The sequence below is a fragment of the Drosophila navojoa genome, chromosome 2 (assembly GCF_054131105.1).
Source record: "Drosophila navojoa isolate 15081-1374.11 chromosome 2, UAZ_NAV_1.0, whole genome shotgun sequence".
NCBI classification, from domain to species: Eukaryota; Metazoa; Arthropoda; class Insecta; order Diptera; family Drosophilidae; genus Drosophila; species Drosophila navojoa.
In genome coordinates, this window is record NC_142890.1 from 33,239,261 (window position 1) to 33,262,256 (window position 22,996).

Here is a 22,996-nt window from a genome sequence, read left to right on the forward strand (position 1 = left end):
AAAATGTCGCGTAATAAACAATGTGATGTTTGGAAGTATTTTGATACCAATGAGAAAGCGAACTTTTCTACATGTAAAACATGCAGAAGCAAACTTAAAACCAATCGAATTTTAAATTTAAAAGCCTCATGTTGTCAATGTACATTATTTGAAAACGACTCCTCCTTCCGAACAATCCGGAAAACTCTTCTATTTGTTCGTCGTCTAAAATTATACGAAAAAAAAAATTAAAATTGAAATGAACAAAAAGCAACCAATAAGGTCATACATTGGGCTCGTTATGGAGGACACCATACCGTTCAATGTGTTAAATGTGTTAAATATTTTAAACCCAATTTGTGACGGCTTCAAGACAAACGCATCGAATTGCAAGAAAACTATAGAGATTGTTGCTAATAATCTACGCTAAGACATGAAAGATGAACTGAAAAACAAATTACTTTCATTTAAAATTGACAGTGCTTCGCGGCTATTTCGAAACATTTTTGGAATAAGTGCGCAATTTATTAGCGAACTGGAAATAAAATCCCGTGTTTTAGGGATGGTCGAACTAAAAGGTGTCGGATGTAGCACAAGCAAAAGCCTCGCTATGGAAATTATTAAAATATTAACAAAATATGAAGTAAATCTAAAGCAGATTGTATCAGTTACGTCTGATAATGGCGCGAATATGCTTAAAGCAACGAAAATATTATCTGTTGTGTCCGAAGAAGAAATCTAAGAAAATGAAATAAAAAAATCGATCTTATAGAAGAAATGCCAGAGATGACATTGGGCAATATTCAAGTTTGTCGCTGTGCTGCTCATACTGCACAGCTTTGCGCTCTAGATGTGACTAAATTTTCAGCTATCACAAAATACTTATTCACTTGTAATTTGACGAAATATATTCGAAAACCATCTAACGGATTTCGTGAACATTTTGAATTTAAAAAACTGAAGATGCCTCAACTGGACTGCCCAACTAGATGGGGTTCAACGTACACAATGATTGAAAATTTAAAATCAGCAAAGGACGTACTAATGAAAATTGAATCAATTAAAAATAAGTCCGCGGATGAAAATTTTGAAATCGACTACTCCTTTTGGGAGTTCATTGATAATTACACTCTCATTTTTAATCCGCTACAAAAAACTATTAAAATATTTCAACAGGAGCAATTACTCTATGGTAATTTTTATGCGCAGTGGCTAAAGTGTAAAATATGCACTCAAAAAATTATACTTACGAAACAAATTGGTGAAAAAATATTGGAATCTTTTAGAAAACGTACAAATACTTTAATGCGCAATGATAGTTTAGTTGCCTGTTTATACTTGGATCCTTGATTTCATCATACCATTTCATCAATAGAAAGAAATGACACTGTAAAATATTTGAAATCTTTATGGGATCGGATAGTTGAGGCCAATCAAGGCGTTGTTGCGGGCTTTACGACTAATTCAACTTCCTATTATTCCAACGTTGACTTTTATCACATTGAAGATGAATTGTTAAATGAATATTTAACACAGGATATTGAAGTCAAGGCTAGTAGCACAACCGATGTACACGCGAAAATTGAAAATTTGCAGCTTTCCTTTGTCAGAAGTGATGCAAACATTTTACAATTTTGGAAAGAAAAGCAGCTCACTGATCCCGAGCTATATACATTAAGCAAAGTTTGTTTTGCAATACCACCCACTCAGGTGTGTACTTCTCTACAATTTTCCTTTTTAAAGTTTACTTATTAAAATTATTTTTTCATAATAGGTGACTATTGAACGTGCATTTTCCACACTTAAACTGGTTTTAACCGATTATCGCAATCGTTTAAGTGCAGAGTCGCTGGAAAATATATTGCTTGTGAAGCTCAATCCTAGCTTCCTGGAAACAGCAATTGACTACTTGCCGCTCTTCCAAGAAGATGACGAATACAAAAATAAATAATCGCCATTATAAATAAATAATTAAAATGTTAATTTTCATTAATTTCGTTCATGACGCACAAAGCAAAGCAAAAACTGTGGAAGCTGTCTGCTGTGCTGTTCGGCAGTCGACAGTTTTTGCTCTAGCTGCGACTGCGACAGTCACTAGTGAACGCAGTTCGAAGCGCTGCGCTGCTGATCAAAAATTGTTTTTTGCTTTTGCTGCGACTGCGACTGTCGCCAGTTCACGCATCAACAGTTCTAGCATTCTCAAAACTACCGAAGCTGTCGATTCCCGAAGCGCTGCGTTGCTGATCAAGAAATGTTTTCGCTCTTGCTGCGACTGCGACTGTCGAAAATGCTCGCAGCAACAGTTCAAGCAATAACAGAACTGCGAAAACTGTTGGCTGCAGAATCACAGCACAGATAAAAATTTACGACTGTTGCTGCTGTGACTGTCAGCTTTTCAAACACTGTGTAAAAGCATGCACCAAGCCACCGAAATGTAGCCTCTTTGCCCGGAAAGGTAAAAAGCAGACGGATTACTCTGCAGCAGTGATGTCAATTTTGTTTCGAAAAAAAAAGGCAAATATGTCCGGAAAATACGAAAAAAAAGGATGAAAATTAAAAAAAAGGACAGAAAATAGGACAAAAATTCCAAACATTTCAAGGCATTGTCAAGTATGCAAACCGTGTCCTCTTCACTAGCCATGTATGTGGCCATCGATCCAATACGCGCTGCGGCCATTAGGACGTTGAAATCATCTTTCTCTCCCGGTGCCGATAATATTCCTAGTGATTAAAGAGTGCAGTGTTTCTCTTCAGTCACAATTACTAAAATTGTTTAACTTGTCCTTGGATACTGCTGTGTTCCCTTCACTATGGAAAGAATCTTTCATCATTCCCTTATACAAAAAAGGTGGAAGATCTGATATTTCCAACTATAGAGGCATTGCGAAATTATCTGTCATTCCGAAGTTATTTGAGAAAATTAGAGCATCGGCCTTGCAGCATTTTTGCAAATCGATTATTCAACCATCTCAACATGGTTTTGTTCAAAATCGATCAACGTCCACTAATTTACTTGAATTCACTTCGCTTGTCAATGATAGTTTTTCTAAAAAAATGCAAACGGATGTTATTTATACTGACTTCAGTAAAGCATTTGACTCAGTACATCATCACATACTAATTCTTAAGCTTGAACGCTTAGGATTTTCGCCTAGACTTGTATCTTGGATTTCATCCTATTTAATTGGTAATTGGTTTTGTTAAAAGTATGTAACAGGCAGAAGGAGGCGTGGCAGACCGCACAAAGTATATATATTCTTGTTCAGGGCGACAAGCTGAGTCGATTTGGCCCTGCCCGTCCGTCCGTCCGTCCGTATGTATGAACGCGTCGATTTCAGAAGATATGAGCTAGAGACTTCAATTTTTTTAAATGTCCGTATATATCACGCGCATATCGAGTTTATCACTAAAAAACGATAACTCATTCCGATACTTTTTTATCGATAAAAAACCTTATCGAAGATCAATTAAAAATTTATATCTTCTACACCTTTCAAGCTCGGTATACACATACATTTTAACATTATGATTACGTTCTGAAAGTTTCATTACGATCGTACGTCTAGAAATTAAATTATTCAACAAATAAGTTTTCATTATATTGCCAACGCTGCAGCGCAACCCAAGCGCAATCGCCTGTATATGTGAGTGTGTGTGTATGCGTGTGTTTGTTTGTGTGTCTATGTGTATGCATGTGTTTGTTTGTATGCGTGTGTGTGTGCGTGTGTTTGTTTGTATGCGTGTATGTGTGTGTGTGTGTGTGTGTGTGCGTGTGTGTTTGCTAATTATTATTGAAATATCAGTTGCTTGGAGGGTTCAGGGTATCTCGTAGTCGAGCAGTCTCGACTAGAGCTTTCTTTCTTGTTTAAATTTAATTTGACTCTCGTTTTTGTCAATAGCTTTAAGAAATAAAATATAATAAAAAAATATTAAAACAAATACTTCATCTATGGAAAGACATTAAAAATATTAAAAACACATAAACGTATATGATTGATTGAACGTTTACTCTACCTCATCATATTAATATATTTATATAGATCACTATAGACAATTTGCCTACTTGAACTATTATAGAACCAAGCGTACGTCTCACTAACAATGAACTCGAGTGCTTCAGGCAACACCTGCTTGCTAGCAGGATTCACCGCCAGTTGCACTGAGTGGCAAACACATTTAACCAGTACTAAGTCTGGCACTAACTTCTTTAAATGCGTATAAACGCTATTTTTTTACCCACCATAACATTGGCATTGTCCGTGCCAATACCTATTAAATGGTATTTTAAGATGGGAGAGTTCGTTCACCAGGGAATTGACGATTGTCTCAGCGTCTCCACTTTCGATTCAGATAAGCGAAAGGAACGTCTATATAACTTCCTTCCGTTTCGCGCTGTAAATATATCAGCAACCCCTAGAAAGTTCACAATGTTTATAATATATATTGCATAATTAATCACGGTTACATACCCGAAATCTTGGTTATATATATATCCGTACTTTCGTCAATTAAGAGACTAACCTTTTTGTTGGCCAGGTCGTCTCGTAAAACGTCCTTAAAGAGCACAGCCAGCACATTTTTAATTAGACTGGTGCACTTTGTTCTGTGCAATATTAAATTGTGAACTTCAAAATTCACTTTGCAAAGTTCTATGAGATGATCTACAGGCTCAATCGCACAATGCTTTGCTATGAACAGAGCTAATGCAGCTTCTTGACGACTAGATTCGGGAGATTCTGCCGGCTTAAAACACATTTTGTTTTTTTGCGCAAAGCAGAAGCATTTTGCATATGCTTTTTTGTCGCCATATGTGTGCGATCGATTTTGCAATTAATACTGCATTTGCAGATTCTGCAGTACACTATATAGTCGTCTTCATCACGGGCTATCCACGACTTAAAATTTGGCTGTTGTAGCCAGCAATCTCGAAATTTTCGCCTATACGTTTCTTTGGGCATTTTATTACACTTTTCGCATGGAGCACAATTTAAAAAGCAATTAAACCGATATCGATAATACATATAAGGCATCTAAGCAATTCAATTTATCACTGTTATACTCATTTTGGCACTGTTCTTAAACAAATATCAGTACACAATTTAGTATATTTTATGTTAAAGTTTTGTTCAACTGTTCGGTAATATTAATAAATAGAAATCTGTTGCATCCACAACCGATCAACTGGAAAAACAACCAACCAACTGGGAAAATATGAACACGCATTCACAAAAAAGGACAGACTTCCGAATAGAGGATGTTTGATATTTTTTCCGAACAAAGCCCTTAAAAACAAGGCAGATCTGTCCGGAAAAGGACAAATTGGCACCACTGGTGAGTCAGCAGGCAGCCAGACCGTAAGAGAAAAATGTATAGACGTAGCCTTTCTCAGTGAGCGTCATCATCGTAGGTCGGCCTGCCATAGAGCATGGGTAACAGACGCAAATGGCAAAGCTGTGTTGTGGGTATGTGGCAACTCAGCGAATGTACTTTCGGATGTCAAGTCATTCAATGGCACCCAGCATGCAGCTCAGTCAATTCGCAACGGTGCTTGACGAGCTTGCCGAGGATTCTAGGGGTCGGAAGGCCATTATAGCAGGATATTTTAACTCAAGGGAGTTTGAATGGGGAAGCCACACAACAAATTGCAGAGGCCGTATCGATATTCGCGACACTGGATGTTGCACTGCTGAACACTGGTAACGTGTTCACCTTCAGCCGGGCTGGATACGGATCTGTTATTGACATTACTTTTGTCACTTCATGCCTCATTCGGGAAGCAACATGGAGCCCTTGCGATAGCTATACGGACAGCGATCATGCGGCACTTCTGTTCACAATAGGTGAGCCACCTGCCAGGGCGTCAACCTTGTGAAGGGAATCGTATCGGCTGGATACTTTTTCAGAGACCATCCAGGCGAGAAGAATCTATCAACGGGCTCGCGGTAGCTCTACGATTTTTGAGAAACAATTAGCAAACAATTACCAGACAGCTTGAAAACAATTGAAGAGGCAATCATACAGCTCTCAGAGGTCTTACGTCCCAAATTGTGCGCTAAAGCTAGCCCTCTCCTTGCACCCTAGTACGTTTGCCGAATTATACAATGAACGCTTAAGGAGACGTTCCCTGCAACCTGGAAAATCCAGAACTTGGTATTGCTACCCAAGACTGGCAAACCACCAGAGGAGCCATCTGCCATTTAGACCAATCTGTCTCCTAGACACTGTGGGAAAGGTGTTTAAGGTTTGCTCTAGACTGGAGACTTCCATTGCTAGCGCCGGAAGCCTGTCACCTAACCAATTTGGTTACGGAAACCCGGTCAACAACAGATGCGCTAGAAAAAGTTGTTGGCCTGGCAACTTCCGCCATCCAAGGCACCAGATGGAGACGAAGCAATACTGCATTGTCGCGACCCTGGATGTAATATCTAAAATAAATAATAATGATCTACTTCAGAGGATCTACAACACGAGCGAAGGCAAGGAGCTTAAAGAAACTGAGGATATGTGCAGTGCAAGTATCCATCGCATACGAACCTGGTTGACAGGAGTTAATCTCGAGCTAGCGGCACACAAAGCCGAAGTCGTCTTAATCAGCAGTCGGAAAAAAGTGGAAACTGCCAATATAAAGATCGGCAGACTCTCCATTTAGTCAAAGAGGGTGATAAAATATCTAGGTATCGTGATAGACACAAGATTAACTTTCCGCGAGCATTTAGAATATGTGCAAAAAAGGGAATCTGATTCTTGTAGAGCTCTCTGAAGAAATATGCTTAACACGTGGAACCAAAACAGCAACCACGTCTCCTTCTAATAAACGTCATATATAGCTACATATTATATATGGCCTTGTAAAAGTCAAACAAACACTGGTTAAACACGCATTAAATTTTAATTATTGACCTCGAAAGCGTGGGTCAGCCTAACATTTAGATGCGATCGACCCGCAATATGCAATTCATTGCCAGGCTATATACAATATATCCGTGTGTCTGTGTCGCTGTGTGTGTGTGTGTGTGTGTGACTGCATGTTGTGCGCGTGTATATTACAGTGGTCCTTTTTTTCTTCTTCTATTTTTTTGGGGATGGTATCGCCAGCTAGACAACAAAGCGCAGACAGTTGGCGCCAGGCAGACTTGTGTCCTGTATATCGACTCGTCGACATGGCGTATACGCAATATGTGCGCATTGAATACAGTGAATGCTCTAATACAGCCGGGGCATTTGCGCGATCTACAGACTGAGCGCAGAGTCTACTGCGCATTCAGAACAGTCTCTGAAGACTCGGCGCTCGTCATAGCCAGCATGGTGCCTCTGGAGGACTTAGTCGCCGAAGCCGTGGAGCGGAATGCACACGAGCCTATACGACGCAATAATATTAGAGCGAACAGCATTGCACGATGGAAAAGAAGCTGGAACAGCTCATCTAAAGGCCGGTGGACACATACTCTTATACCTGAGCTTGAGCCATGGATAACCCGCAAACCCGGCAAATGGAACACACAAGGATGCCAACCACGTCTTATTCGAATGTGGACGCTTCCTAGAGGAGAGGCGTTGTCTGGAAGAAGTATTAGGCCGATCCATTAGAGCGGACAACATGGTCAACGTGATGTTGGGATCGGAGGCAGGTTGGAAACTCATAAGCACCTTCGTGACCACAATCATGATGGAGCTTCGCAGAATCGAGCGAAGAGTTCAAAGAGTTAAAAGATTTCAAAGTGCTCGCTTTACGGCCGTCCCGCAAGCATCGTGCGCACTCATATTGTTGTAAATAAGGTTGTTAATAAACGAATATAAAAAAAAAAATAAAAATAAAAAAAAACACACACAAACACACTTATACACACGCAATCACACACACACACATACACGTGGCAAACCGCAAAAGTTGATATCTCCTAAAGTATAAAAGCTAGAAATTTCAAATTTGGATAGTTAAGTTACCAGTAATGTCCTCTATCGGTTCCCCAAATAAGACTATTACGAATCTTTAGGGGCATGGCATATCGAAAAATACCCTGCAATTTGTTCATATTTGGAGAGTAAGCATTCAAATTTTGCAGCTTGGTTACGGTTAGCTTGTTCTATATTAGAGCAAATCTTGGCTACTAAATTGCGTATGGGGTGTGAATGAGCATTCCGTTCTTACTTGTTTTTACTAATATTGGTTTTTTGTGGTTTCTTTTTTTAATGAAAATATATGTTTTTTTTTTTTTAATTACTAATAAGTTTATAATTTAATTTACTTTTTTTTCATTTAAATAGCATTTATATACATATTACTGTTTTTATTTCACTTCAAAACATTAAAATGTTTTCCCTGTGTGTAAACACTCTTGCCAAACTGTGGGACTAGCCGCTTTCAAATTGTTTCAAAATAGGAGAGGGGTTATTCTTAAAATGATTTCAACATTGAGATTTATCAGGTATGTCTTTACTTGACTTGCTCCTCACGCTCATCTCTCCCTTCGGCCGCTCCGTTCTGCGCCACTCCAATCTGCGGTGCTCCATTTTGAGCTGGTCGCTGCTGTTAACGCCATCAGCTGCAATTTTACTTACTGCTGGCAATGCTGTATGCTGCTAGTTAGTGAATAGACTGTACAATTTTTAAATTCCCCTTAATTTTAAAGTCCAGGCTGTCTTCTCCTTGATGTCTGTTGACCTGCCGCCGCCTCTGCCCACGCCGGGCGCTGTTGCAAAACTCATCTATTGGTTTTGCAGCGTCCGGGTTCATTGGCGCATGTGCGCGCGTCAGTTGCCATTTATGCCATTAAATCCTTGGTGTCAATACGCTTGTGGGCCAAACCTCTTTCACGCACAGCTCCATTCAAGCCGCTGGCCAGTGCGCGAGGATCGGTTGTCAAGCTATTCGACGCCTGAAGTTACACAGCTGGTGGAGCCAGTCGCGTGGCAGGCGTCTGCAGCCACACCATCCCAGCATGCCTCGTGTACATGATAGGCCAACGCTGCCTCTGTCCACACCGGGCACTACTGAAAAATCACATGTAGGCTTTGCAGCCCCCAGTGGCTTTGGCACCTGTACGCGCCTTCGACGAAAAAATTGTGAGATTTTAACCAAATTTTGGCTGTGTTCATTTTATACACTGAACCTATTGAAAATGAGAAATCCGGGTTTAATGTTTTTGTGAAAAGTATGTAACGGGCAGAAAGAATCATCGCAAACCCCATAAAGTATATATATTCTTAAGTCATAATAGCCCTGTCTGTCTATCAGTCCGTCCATCCGTATGAGTGCGTCGATCTCAAAAGATATAAGAGCTAGTAAACTGAAATTTGGCATTCATACTAGTGTATACCATACGCAGTACGAGTTTATCTTACTTTTTCGATAACTCATTCGTTAACATGTTTATCGAAAATAATAGTACAATTGAATAGGGTTTGATTTGAACTTCAGATTTAGTGTGTATAAACATATATTGGATCGTTCGCCCCCAAAGAAAAAATTATTTCAAGTACTAGAGACTTGTGTTTTGGATTATTAGTACGTTCTCAAAGTTTCATTAAAATTGTCCGTCTAGAAATTAAATTAGTCAACAAATAAATTCTTATACTATTGCCCACACTGCAGTGCAGAGTTGTGGTTATGCATGCGTGTGGATGCATATAAATGTGTGTGTGCATGTGTTTGCAATGTGTATACATAAGATCATTACCCAGTTCGCAACGCAACTAGGCCAGTAGTATCGTGCAGTCATCCGAGCAATTGTTTTTCGACTCCAAAGATGGCTAGCGGCGGCTGCATCGTGACTCTCTTCCAGCAGCTATTTGCGCCGCTGGCGTCTCCTTACTAGCGACCAAGCGGCTCGCCTCTTCAAAAGCTGCCGTGAGAGCGCATCTGCTACCAATGGAAATTGTCCTTCTTCCGTCGAAGATACCGCTGCTTTTTGGTCCTGTTCGTTCCCTTCACCTCCTTATCCACATGAAACGCTTTTCTCGATTGGGAGTAGTTAGATGTTCGCACTCCAATGCGCGGGGGCTGCTGCCGCTATCTCTGCCGGTCCTTCTCCAGCTCCTCGAACTTCTCTGCCACCAGATTCCGCAATGGATATGGGCGGGCGTAACCACGCAGATCGGGCAGGCTGTTTTAGATGAGCCTTACTCTAAGGGAAATTATTCAAAAAAAAAAATTCTCTAAATATTTCCGCATTGCAGCCCGAGCACATTCGCTGCTTATTGCGCAGATATCAGATGGCATGCTTATACGTGCGTGGTGATGTATGTGTGAAAGAAGTCCGGATATCGACTTATCTCGACTAGATGTATCTTATTTGTTTTACTTATGTAATAATCTTAAAATGTACCACAAATCCCAATTTTTTCAGAATGATACGTTTGAAACCGAAATTAAAATATTGCAATGTTCGTACTATAGTAAATTGGATGGTCTAACTGACGCCGATAAGTAAGTAATATTGTCCTATAACCATTTATATATTATTGAACACACTTACTAATAAGGTGATTTACAAATATAACTTCTTTTTACCAGGACCAGAATTGTTTACAATTAATGAGAAAGATTTCAAATAAAAAATCGGTGCTTTTATACTTTATACTAAAAATATGAAATATATACTCTTATATACTCAAACTGTATATATATATCGATTCAGCCAAGAATATATGTCACCTTCTGCCTATAACATGCAGTTTCACAAAACACAATAATTTTTCGCATTTTCTGCTTACACAAGAAACAGAATAAGTTACAACAAAATCCGAACCTCTATAAAATACGGTTGAGTTTATTTATTTAAAATTTGCATTATATCCTGATTTCCATTGAATCAAAAGGCAAGAGCTGGGATCGTCGTGGACAAATTTCAAATTTTGGATGATTTGAGTGACCATATAGGGAAAGGGAAAGAGAGCCTCAAGAGACTGAGCTGAGCAAATACGGCGTTGAAAACGTTTGCTCTACATGTCTCATCTATGTATTGTCTGGTCAGTGTTCCAGATCAGCCAGAAATATTGATACGCTAAGAAAACTTCGGGGTCTTCAACCGATTAAATTGTGCCTTCAATTTTACAGAATACAAGCCGTACAACTTCATTACAAACACCAGCGAAATTTCGAAATTCTGCAATGCTTCCAAACGTGATAAAATTTGTCTAATTTATATACCTGGTTGAGCAAGTCACACGCTTCTTTGCCAGAAATGCCTACAGGATGAACAATATTTTCCATAATTTGCCTCGAATGAGCAGTTATTTAGGCAGTCATTCATAGATGTCAGGTGGTTTTTGTTCTTGTGGCATTTCTTCCCTTTGGTATTTAAACTTTGGCAAAAAAAGCGGCTTTTACTTTCTTATTATGATTAATAGGTTGAATCATTAGTCTTATTTAGTTTCGCTTTAAAAGAATTCATAATTACTGTTGCTTGGTTAAAGTTCAGATCGTAGTCACATTCTAAAAATTAATGAGTCTTCGACACACAATTGCCCTTATGGCTGTTTTATATGTAATTGCAAAGTTAAATTTTATTTACAGAAAATGGCATTTGACAACACTTGCTAATTTTACAAATAATTAATGGAACGAGCTCAAACATGTTATTTAAACCAAGAATAAAAACAAATAATTTATAACCTTTTTAAATTTCTAAAAATTTTTGTCGGTCTAACAACGACAATTTGAAAATCGGTTACCAAAAATTGTAAGCTGAAAAGAAAACACGTGCTTTTCGAAGATAGCAGGTGTTATACTTAACAGTAGACTCTTATTTAACATTTTGGGTAGAGTAACTGAAAGATTGAAGTTTTATTAAGATTTTAACATACAAAAATGGTACATTTTAATACTTCGAAAAAAAAAACCGCGAAATTCCTCATAGTGCAATTATTTTAAATGTATGTAACATGTTAAATGTATGTAACAGGCAGAAGGAGGTGTGGTGCACCCCAAAAAGTATATATATTCTTGATCAGGGCACCGAGCTGAGTCGATATAGTACTTTCCGGCCGTCCATCTGTCCGTATAATAGAGACTTAAAATTTTCCTAGGTTCGTGTATACCACGGCCATATTGTTTTTGTTTTTCAAAAACCGATAACTTGTTCATTATCGAAAATCAGTAATAAATTTATATCTACTTCTTTAGAACTAGAATCGCAAAATTTTAAATGTAGATTCATATGTACTTCATAGAATTTCCATTTTTACCCCCACCTTTATATAAACCCTCTCACCCTCATATATGTAAAATTGCGAAGATTATAGCTAAGAACTAATGCTATACGAATGATAAAATGATGTATTCTATATTTATTATATATTTTTTAGAATTTGCTTTAAAATCGATTTCGAAGATGATGCATCAATAAGTTCTATTGAAAACTGTCCGAGACAAAAACGTAGATCGCCCTTTAGTTCTAAGTGCACATATGGCTATTCAACACATATTGAAGGATTTCATGATAATTCAGGTTTGTATATTTATTTGATAAGTAATACCGAAAGTCCCGAAAAAGTTTTAAGTACACTTCCTTAGTTTTTATACCCTGAACCCATTGAAAATGGGAAATCAGCGTATAATGGTTTTGTTAAAATTTATGTAACAGCCAGAAAGAGGCGTGGCAGACCCCACAAAGTATATATATTCTTGATCAGGGCGACGAGCTGAGTCCGTCTGACTGTCCTGTTCAGAAGAGACTTCAAATTTTTTTTATTAATATACGTACATAGCGCGCGCATATCAAGTTTATCTCTAAAAATCGATATATCATCCCGTTATTTTGTTATCAAAAAAAGTCCTTAACGAAATTCAGTTATAAAACAAGTACAAATGTTGCAGTCGGACGTTACCGACTGCGGAATACTCATTCACAACACAAGCAATTTAGTAGCTAAGTTTAGCTCTAATACTTCAGAAAGTTCAGTTTTTCTCAATTTGCCACGCGTCGACTGGGCGTAGACACTTCATTTTTGGCCAGCTCGTAGAATAAGCTAACCGTAACCTATCTGCAAAATTTGGGTGCTTACGCTTGATATGCCACGCCCCTAAAGAGGCGTAACAATATTATTTGAGAAATTTATGGAGGATGTTACTAGTAACTTAACTATTCAAGTTTGAAGCTTCTAGCTCTTATACATTAGGAGATAGGGGGTCACGCCCCTAAAAGGCGTAGAAATATAATTTCAATTCAATTCTTTTAGAAGCATAACATTAGCTCATGTGCCTAATTTTAACATTCCAACTTAAAAACTCAATGCAATACTTTTTTATCCGATTTGCACGTAAACTCGGGTGGTGGTGCTCTTCAACTAACATGATTTCTGGCATATCGGTAATTTCATTTTCCGATTTGCCACGCCCCTAGTGGGCGGATCCGGAAAGTTTTAACACTTTATAAAGGAAGATATACACGAGTAAGTGTTCCAAATTTCCGAAATAGACTGCGTTCATACGGACAGCACTACGGACATTGCACAAAACCAATATACTCATTTCACTTTCGTGAATGAGTATAATTATAACGCCTACATCTTTAAAGCTACAGTCTCCAAATTTTAAGTATATATTAAGACATATTTTGTACAATTACAATTTTTGTTAATTTTTACTGCCCACCTTTACATCCACCCCCTCACCCTCATGTTTGCAATAGGCGCATTTCAAGTACTGAAGACTTGTGCTTCGGAATATACATATGTCGAAGTGCAAGTAGTACTAATATGTTAATTTTCCTTTATGCGTGCCTTCGCACTTGTGATTGTGTGAGTTGAGCCTGTGTGTGTTCGATGTCCTTAAACAAAGAATGCTCTATGACAGAGTATAGCGGTTATTTTGGTCACACATGAGCGCAAGTTGCATAGTGAAACTATTGAGAGTATTTGGTGGTCAGTATGTGAAATAGGAGTTGTTTGCTATTTCCAACTGTTGTAATTTCATAAGAATATTGCGTGAGCATGAAAATGTCCCGTTGTAGCTGGGCGACAGCGTTTGTAGCTGTCGCTGAGTGTGGTTCGGTGGCAAGCACAAGAAATGGTTGAGACAAAGAAGTCAGTAACGTTTAGAACTTGTCCGCCGCCGAAACTCGCTGGAAATTAACCAAGAGAATACTAGCGCTTCAACACATACATTGGAACATAACGTTCTGAAAGTTTTATTAAGATTGTACGTATAGATATTAAATTCTGTAATAAATAAATTCTCATAATATTGTCAACACAGCAGCGCAGCCCAAGCGTAGTCGCCTGTGTATATAGTGTGTGTGTGCGTGTGTCTGTGTGTGTGTGTTTTTTATACCCTGAACCCATTGAAAATGGGAAATCAGGGTATAATGGTTTTGTTATAATGTATATAACAGGCAGAAGGAGGCGTGGTAAAAGGCGTGGCGCTCGATCGCGAGGTCTCGGGCTCCAATCCTGGGCGCGTTGTAGTTTTTTTTTTTTAATTGTTTCAAAATTTATATATATTTAATTAAATGAGTTTTCTATTTCATTTATATATTTAAATATAACCCAAATGTGCGTTTTTATTAGTTTGGTTCAGGGTAGTATATAGTCGAGCCCTCTCGACTAGAGTTTTCTTACTTGTTTTATATATTCGTTTATTAACAACTTTACTTATATAATACAATATGTGTTTAGGAGGCTAAGGGCAGCGCACGATGCTTGCTTTGCACTCCCTTAGCCTGGGACAGCTCATCTTCAGTCGACTCTGCACAGCTCCATCATAATTATAGCCGCGAAAGTGTTTATAAGTTTTCAAGCTGCCTTCGATTCCAGCATTGACTATGTTGTCCGCTATAATGAATCGGCCCACTGCTTCCTCCTGGGAAGCGTCCACATTCGAATAAGACGTGGTTGGCGGCCCCCATTAGACCTCGTTCGCACCAAGAGTAGTCGTTGGTTTCTTTGTGGCCAAAGCACTTCAAGTAGCTCCGAAAGCATCCATGTCCCGAATGAATCTGTGAAAGATAAAAATTAACTTCGCCGTGTTTTCGGGTTATCCATGGCTCAAGCTCCGGGATAAGAGTATGTGTCCACCGGCCTTTAGTTGAGCTGTTCCACCTTCTTTTCCATGCTGTTCGGTCTGATATCGTTCCATCGTATAGGCTCGTGTGCATTCCGTTCCACGGCTTCGGCGACTAAGTCCTCCAGAGGCACCATGCCATGCTATGACGAGTGCCGCGTAGTCAGAGACTGTTCTGAATGCGCAGCAGACTCTGAATGCGCTAGGTCGGCGTTGCGATCGCACTTGCCCATATTGGCGCAGCGTAGACGATGACGGACCTTATGATTAGAAGGAGACGTCGTTGCTGTTTTGGTTCCACATATTAAGCATATTTCTTCATAGAGCTCTACAAGAATCAGATTCCCTTTTTTGCACATATTCTAAATGCTCGCGGAAAGTTAATCTTGTGTCTATCAGGATACCTAGATATTTTATCACCCTCTTTGACTAAATGGAGAGTCTGCCGATTATGTTGGCAGTTTCCACTTTTTTCCGACTGCTGATTAAGACGACTTCGGTTTTGTGTGCCGCTAGCTCGAGATTAGCTCCTGTTCGTATGCCATTGCACTGCACATATCCTCAGTATCTTGAAGCTCCTTGACTATGGAGTCGACAGCTACATCATCAGCAAAGCATCTGCTGGAAGTTCCAAGCGCAGTACGCCGTCGTACATAATATTCTAGGAGAGACCTCTGCACTAAACCTTGGGGGACTCCAGCTGACACTGTATGAGTTTGGGGACCCTCACTTGTGTTGTATACCAGTGTTCTTCCTCTGAAGTAGCTCTTTATTATCTATTTTAGATATTTGAGGATATTATATTGTGATAGGGCATCCAGTATCATATCCCCATTTGCTGTGTTAAAGGCATTTTTTACATCCAGGGTCGCGACAATCGGGTGCGTTGGATGGCTGAAGTTGCCATGCCAAAAACTTTTTCTAGCGCATCTGTTGTTGACCGGGTTTCCGTAACCAAATTGGTTAGGTGACAGGCTTCCGGCGCTAGCAATAGAAGTCTCCAGTCTAGTGCAAACCTTAAACACCTTTCCCACAGTGTCTAGGAGACAGATTGGTCTATACGACGATGGCTCTTCTGGTAGCCAGCCTTAAGTTGCAGGGAACGTCTCCTGAATTAAGCATTCATTGTATACAAACGGCAAACGTACTAGGGTGAAAGGCGAGAGAAAGCTTTAGCGCACGATTTGGGACGTAAGACCTCTGAGAGCTGCTATGATTGCTTCTTCGTTCAGTCTGATCAGCAGACTTGGACTCCGTGGCATGAAAGGAGCTTAATTTTTATGGAAAGAGCGTTTCTACAATTTATTTAAGCTCCAAGCGATCCGTAGGCCAAACTATCTAAGAAGCATTCTCTTTTACTTGTCCAAATGGCCTTCTTCAATTGTTTTTTAGCTGTCTGGTAATTGTTTGCTTATTGTTTCTCAAAAAACGTAGAGCCACCGCGAGCCCGTTGATAGATTCTTCTTGCCTGGATGGCCTCTGAAAAAGTATCCAGCCGATACGATTCCCTTCACAAGATTTATGCCCTGGCAGGTGGCTCACCTATTGTAAACAGAAGTGCCGCATGATCGCTGTCCGTATGGCTATCGCAAGGGCTCCATGTTGCTTCCCGAACGAGGGATGAAGTGACAAAAGTAATGTCAATTACAGATGCGTATCCAGGCCGGCTGAAGGTGAACACGTGACCAGTGTGCCCAGCAGTGGAACATCCAGTGTCGTGAAGATCTTCAGTAAGATACGGCCTCTGACATTTGTTATGTGGCTTCCCCATTCAAACGCCCATGAGTTAAAATATCCTTCTATAATGGCCTCCCGACCCCTAGCATCCACGGCAAGCTCGTCAAGCACAGTTGTGAATTCACTGAGCTGCATGCTGGGAGCCAGGTAGCAACTGTAGAGCCATAAGTTACCATATCGGTCAAAGGCTACGTCTATACATATTTCTCTTATGGTCTTCTCTTCTTGGGCAGCGACACAATGATTTAAGTTAAGCTGAAGAAACCTTAACATTTGGGAAGGTCGAGCAGAGTTTTAGGTTTCCCAGCTGGAAGAGCAACCGTAGCTCTTTGCTGTCTCCCAAATGCAACTAAACCCTGATTGCCTCTAAGATCTCCTCCGTCCTAGCTAACTCTTGTAGATCACGGATCTCAATCTGAGCCGATTTGGTGCTTTAACTACCGCTCGGTCGCCCAAGACCTTTCCTGATGCCCTGACTACGTGACACTTGTCCGCATAGCTGGGTCGTTTTTGAAAAAGCTTGCGTTCTTTAACGACCGTCCAGCTGTTCGCGTGTGTCGGTCGACCTGCATAGTTTAACTTATCAGCTGCAGCCCGTAGAGTTATTGGTTCCATTGGGTTCGCTGCGCTTCTATTAGGCGTCGGTTTTTTGGGGGAGTTTTTCTCTGCTATGGCACTAGTGCTCGCTGATTGAGCTTTATCGCATACATTCTTAAGTGGCGTGGTCTGCACCTCGCAGTTTTTAAACGGTCGGTTACAGAACGCTTCTGCCGTCTTGTGGAAACTGTCCAGTCTAGCGGGAATCTCTCTCAGTAAGCCGTAAGCCAGTAAGCAGTATGCCGCTGACCCCCAAAATAGGCAGAACAACCTTTTCTTTTAGTGACTTAAGTGCCTGGCACTTACCAACTGGAGACTGATTAAAAGTCGACGGCTGCGGTGATCGCTGCAACGAGGAACCACGCGCGAAAGCTTGCAGCTTGTTCTCCATCATGGCATATATTTTTGCTCCGACTACCAAGGCGTGAAGCCTGTAGTAGGCAATGGCTACTTGTATAATTTGAGCTTAGAGAGCGCAGTAACTTAAACTCAGATTATGCTCTACTGAAAGTATGCACTACTTTTAAAAACTGCGAATTCACTACAGAAGTTAGGTTGCTGTCTTTGCTAAGGCTTAGCAACTCACCAACATTAGTGAGCAGTGTCCGCTGCAATTTCCAGCGCTGTTAGAGTGAATGCACCAGATTTCTACTATTTGCGCAAGTGTGACGTCTAAAGTAACAAATGCTTAACGCTTAAAAATGAAAAGAAAATGGTAAATTCTTATAAAAAAATGCAGAATGATTTTCATATCAGTTCTTGGTTGGGCTCTCATAGCCTAGTACTCTTTAGTTGAGCTTTCTTACTCTTTTTATATTATAAATTTTGTGCAATGTCCGTCTTACTGTCCGGCTGTCCGTATGAACGCAGTTTATTTCGGTTGTATTGAGGCTAAAGACTTGAAAATTGGAACACATACTCGTGTATATCTCTGATTTATTAAGTTTAGATTTTCCCGATCCGCCCTCGAAGGCGTGACAAATCGTGAAATGCATTTTCCGATATACAAGAAATCATATTTGATGAGCTGAAATTCGGAATGTAGATCCGCATCGACCATCCAAGATCACGAGCTATAGCGTATATGTCTGCGCCCTTTTGGAGCGTGACAAATCGGATAAAACTGTATATCCTAGAGTTTGAAAGCTAGAACGTTTAAATTTGGCACGTAAGCTAATGTTATGATTCTTAAAGAGTATGAAGAAAATATTTGTCTAGGGGCGTGGCTAATCGGACCTGAAGATATAGGGATTTTTTAAATTCACGTTTATTTTGGACACTATTGATGCTAAAGACCTCGTATACATATACGGGCTGACCACCCAAAACCAAAAAGTTTCGACTAACTATAAGAGCTAGAAGCTTCAAAGCTTTAGTTACTAGTAACCATCTCTATCGATTCCGCTTTAGGAGCGTGGCATATGGAAAAATACTCAGTACTTTTTTTTTAGCGTAAGCATCCAAATTTTGCGGTTAGGTTACGGTTCTATGAGCTGGCCAAAAATGATGTGTCTACGCTCAGTAGGGGCGTGTTAAATAGAATTTTATACAGTATTAGAGCAAAACTTAGCTAGTAAATTGCTTATAATGTGTGAATGAATATTCTGCAGTCGGTAACGCCCGACGCAAGCGACTGCGCTTGGGCTGCGCTGCAGTGTTGGCAATATCTTGAGAACTTATGTGTTGAATAATCTGATTTCTAGACATAAAATCTTAATGAAACTTTCAGAAAATTATCATAATGTTCAAATGTATGTGTATACCGAAGCACAAGTCTCTAGTATTTTATATACGACTCTTACAAAGAGGTTGGCGTTGGGGTGGATTTAGGGGTGGGGGTAGTAAGATCAAGAATATATATACTTTGTGGAGTCTGCCACGCTTCCTTCTGCCTGTTACATACATTTCAACAAAACTATAATACGCTGATTTCCCATTTTCAATGGATTCAGGGTGTAAAAAGCCGTAATTCACATAAAAAACAATGTATGCTATAGTTAAATTCGATAGAGAATAAAATTATTATTTCTTAATGAATACGCAGAATACACGGTAACTTTCGACTGAAGTAAAGTTTTTCATTTAGTTTTGATTCTTTTATTTAGCTTACATTCTTTATACTTCGAGCGTAATACTAGCTAAACATGTGTGTTTCTTTATTATTATAGATAAAAGCGATTTTTTTCTACCAGGAGATACGGATGAAATTTTCGAATTCTGTGAAACCTGCAAAGAATCATCCAACATTAAAATTTTGGCTTTAATTCCAGTTATTAAAATTGTAATAGAGTGAGTATATAATTTAATTTGACCTAAGAATATTAAATGTATTAAAAATCCGGTTTAATCTTTATGTATTATGTAAGCATGCAAGCATGGCAGACCCCACAAAGTATAGATATTCTTGATCAGGGCGACGAGCTGAGTCTATTCGGCCCTTTTTCGTCTGTCTGTCCGTCCGTCCGCCTGTCACAGTGTGGACTTAATGTGGGGACTTAATTATAACATTAGATTGCGTGTCTGTGCCAAATCACAAGTCTCTAATATTTGAAATATGCCCTTTACAAAGGTGAAGTTAAGGGGAAGTATATAGGTGTGGGGGAAAAATTCAACAAAAACCGAAGTTCGATAAAATAAATATAAATCTACATTTAAAACTTAGGGACTCTAGCTCTAAAGGTGTAGTATATATATTTATAGTTGATTTTCAATGAGATTTTTAATCAATACAAAAATAACGGGATAAGTGATTCATCGATTTTTTTTAAACTTTGATTCCATTGAAAATGGGAAATCAGGGTATAATGGTTTTGTGATAAAGTATGTAACGGGTAGGAGGAGGCGTGGCAGACCCCATAAAGTGTATATATTCTTGATCAGAATGACGAGCTGAGTAGATATAGCCCTGTCCGTCTGTCCGTATAGTGTGTCGGTTTCAGAAGATACAACAGCTAGAGAGAGCGTTGAAATTTGGCATACATACTCATGCATACCATACGCAGTACGGTTCATCTTATTTTTTCGATAAATCATCCGATTTTTAATCGAGAATAATCAAAAATTGATTTTGTTTTACCTCGCCCCCTTCGCCCCAAATTTGTAAAAAACGCATTTCAAACACCACTTGTGCTTTGGAATTTACATACATTTGAACACTATAATTACTTCTTGAAAGTTTCATTAAGATTGTATGCCTACAAAAGAAGTTATCCAACAAATAAATTCCCATAATATTGCCCACACTGCAGCGCAGTCGCTGCTTACTGCGCAGTTAGCAGAGCGAGGGCTTATGCGTGAGTGTGTATATATGTGTGCCTAAAAGAAGTGCAGAGTGATTAGAAAAGCAGATTGGAGGGTTCAGGTTATCTCCCAGTCTAGCAGTCTCTACATATCCTTATAACCATCCCCTCACCCCTCTGACTTTGGCAAATGCACTCATTTTGTATTTTATACGATTTGCAATCAATTTTATGTATTTAATCACAAACATATTTTTTCTTTATAGGTCCAAAGAAGTTTATGAGATAATTTATAACCGTATAAATAGCGACTTATTAATGTGGGAGCCACATTCTTCAATAATAAGTGATAAAAAACCCGTTACCTGCTTTGAATTATCTATTAAGCAGGGTGACATATTAGTTTACACCGATGTTCAGGAAGATGAAGCGACAAAACACGTATCTCAACGTGGAAAGCTCCAGTTTAAATTCAAAGACTTTCGGCTATTTTCGGCAGCTGCTCTTAACAATGATAAAAATATAAGTTTTTTTTGTATTCAAATTAAAGAAATTGACGTTCATCACTGTGGTAAGTAATTTTTATAAAATTAATTAATAAAATACGTTTACATACATCAAATAGAATTGTAAGTTGCAATACAACATAAGTAAGAACGTTGCGATCGGGCGTTACCGACTGCGGAATACTCATTTACACCCCGTCAGCAACTTAGTTGCTAAGTTTTGCTCTAATACTGTCGGTTTGCCATGCACCTACTGGGCGTGGACACTTCAGCATTTTATACAACAATCTAACGGCAATCTAATTGCAAAAATTTGCATGATTTGCCAAAAATTTCTCGATATGCCGCGCCCCTAAAGAGACGTAACAATTATTTTTGGGACTGCGGTAGAGGAGCTTACTTGTAACTTAACCAAATTAAATAAACTTTCGTGAATGAGTATAATTATATTTCTACGCCCCTTAGGGGCGTGTCAAATCGGTACTCAAGATATGTATTTCGGATGCTATTGATGCTCGAGACCTTAAATTTGGTCTCCAAACAGGAAAAATTTTATATATTCTCGAGTATAAGAGCTTGTAGCTTCAAATTTGGATAGTTAAGTTATTTGTAACGCCCTCTGTCAATGACCCAAAAATAAATATTACGCCTCTAGTTCATCAACTAACAGGAACAGGAAAATTTAAACACTATGAAGTCTCTAACTTCAAAAGCACCGAAGTAAACTGCGTTCATACAGACAGGCGGACAGAAAAACGGGCATTGCACAAAACCAATATACTCATTTCACTTCTGTGAATGAGTATAAATAGAATAATGATTAGAATATCAGTTCCAGTCTCTCCTCGTCGAACTGTCTCGACTAGATCGCTATGAATTTTTTATGGTATTGTTTATTAAAATTAATCCAAAGAAGGTAAAATAAGAGCTTAAATTGAAAATATAGAATAGGATTGAGAAATCACTGCACAATTTTGGCAAAAAATATATACTCGTGATTTTATTCATAGAAGAGAGAGCTCCAAGGAAAATAAATGTCTGGGAAGGAGAAGAAAAATACAGTCGCATCAACGGACTATTACCGATAATCAACGTATGCGGACCGACATTCCGAAAAAGGAGCTCCTTGGCTTTAGAATTTGTATTTCATGAACTGAGCCAAATACTTTACTGAAGTCAGTGTTAATAACATCAGCTTGCATATTATTAGAAAAACTGTCATTGATTTGTATATATATAAAATATATATATAACAAAAATATATGTCGGAGATATCGAAATAGTATTTTCTATTTTATAAAAATCCATCACTGGACGCTTTCTGGGCCTCGACATGTTCGCTCGTTCAATTTTTTCTCGAAAGTGCAATAACATTCTTTTTTCCATCTCTCACACATTCTCTCTCTAACTTACTGTCGGGCCCAGACTGCGTCAGACAGAGACGTCTGCCAGGTTAGGATAACGGATCGGGGAAAAAACGAATGGAATAGAAGTAACGGCAGTCCGCATAGTTACACATTCAACCTTAAGCGTTATTGCAAAGTACATTTTATTCTTTTTTCTTTACGCTCTTATTCTTGAAATATAGTGATGACACAATTCTTATAATAGTGATAACACGATATTCATAATATTGTGAAGACACGACACGGCCATTCTGACGTTCACACGTCCTCGTGTGTTACAAAACAAAAACTAATAAAATAAGCTAAACAGCAATATACACAGCTCAACTTAAAAGATAAATCGATCCAAAATCATTACTTTAAACAAAAATCCAGTTATTTTGAATTTACTCAAGTTGGTTATTCGATTGACATTGTTTCCAAGATAGAACAAATATTTTCGCGATGTATCCGGTAGCAACAGGACTTCCGCTAGTTACTTGAATCATCAGGACAACAACCCACTCAAAATCTTACTATACAAGCCCACCA

General features: G+C 39.0%; 1 protein-coding gene across 9 annotated transcripts in view; it reads left to right on the forward strand.

Moving 5' to 3' along the window:
- Positions 1-22,996, forward strand: part of Atg2 (Autophagy-related 2) — a 102,661-nt gene that overhangs the window by 29,727 nt on the left and 49,938 nt on the right. For 8 of the 9 annotated variants that reach the window (XR_016196933.1, XR_016196932.1, XR_016196934.1 and 5 more), the window contains 4 exons: positions 10,326-10,405; positions 12,286-12,428; positions 19,483-19,603; positions 20,820-21,124. Coding sequence is in view for 6 of the 9 variants with exons in the window: in XM_089260993.1 (XP_089117119.1) it covers positions 10,326-10,405; positions 12,286-12,428; positions 19,483-19,603; positions 20,820-21,124 (649 nt within the window). In the remaining 3 variants the exon portion in view is untranslated. The remainder of the gene's footprint in view (positions 1-10,325; positions 10,406-12,285; positions 12,429-19,482; positions 19,604-20,819; positions 21,125-22,996) is intronic. The other variant, XM_089261020.1, reaches the window with a different exon arrangement.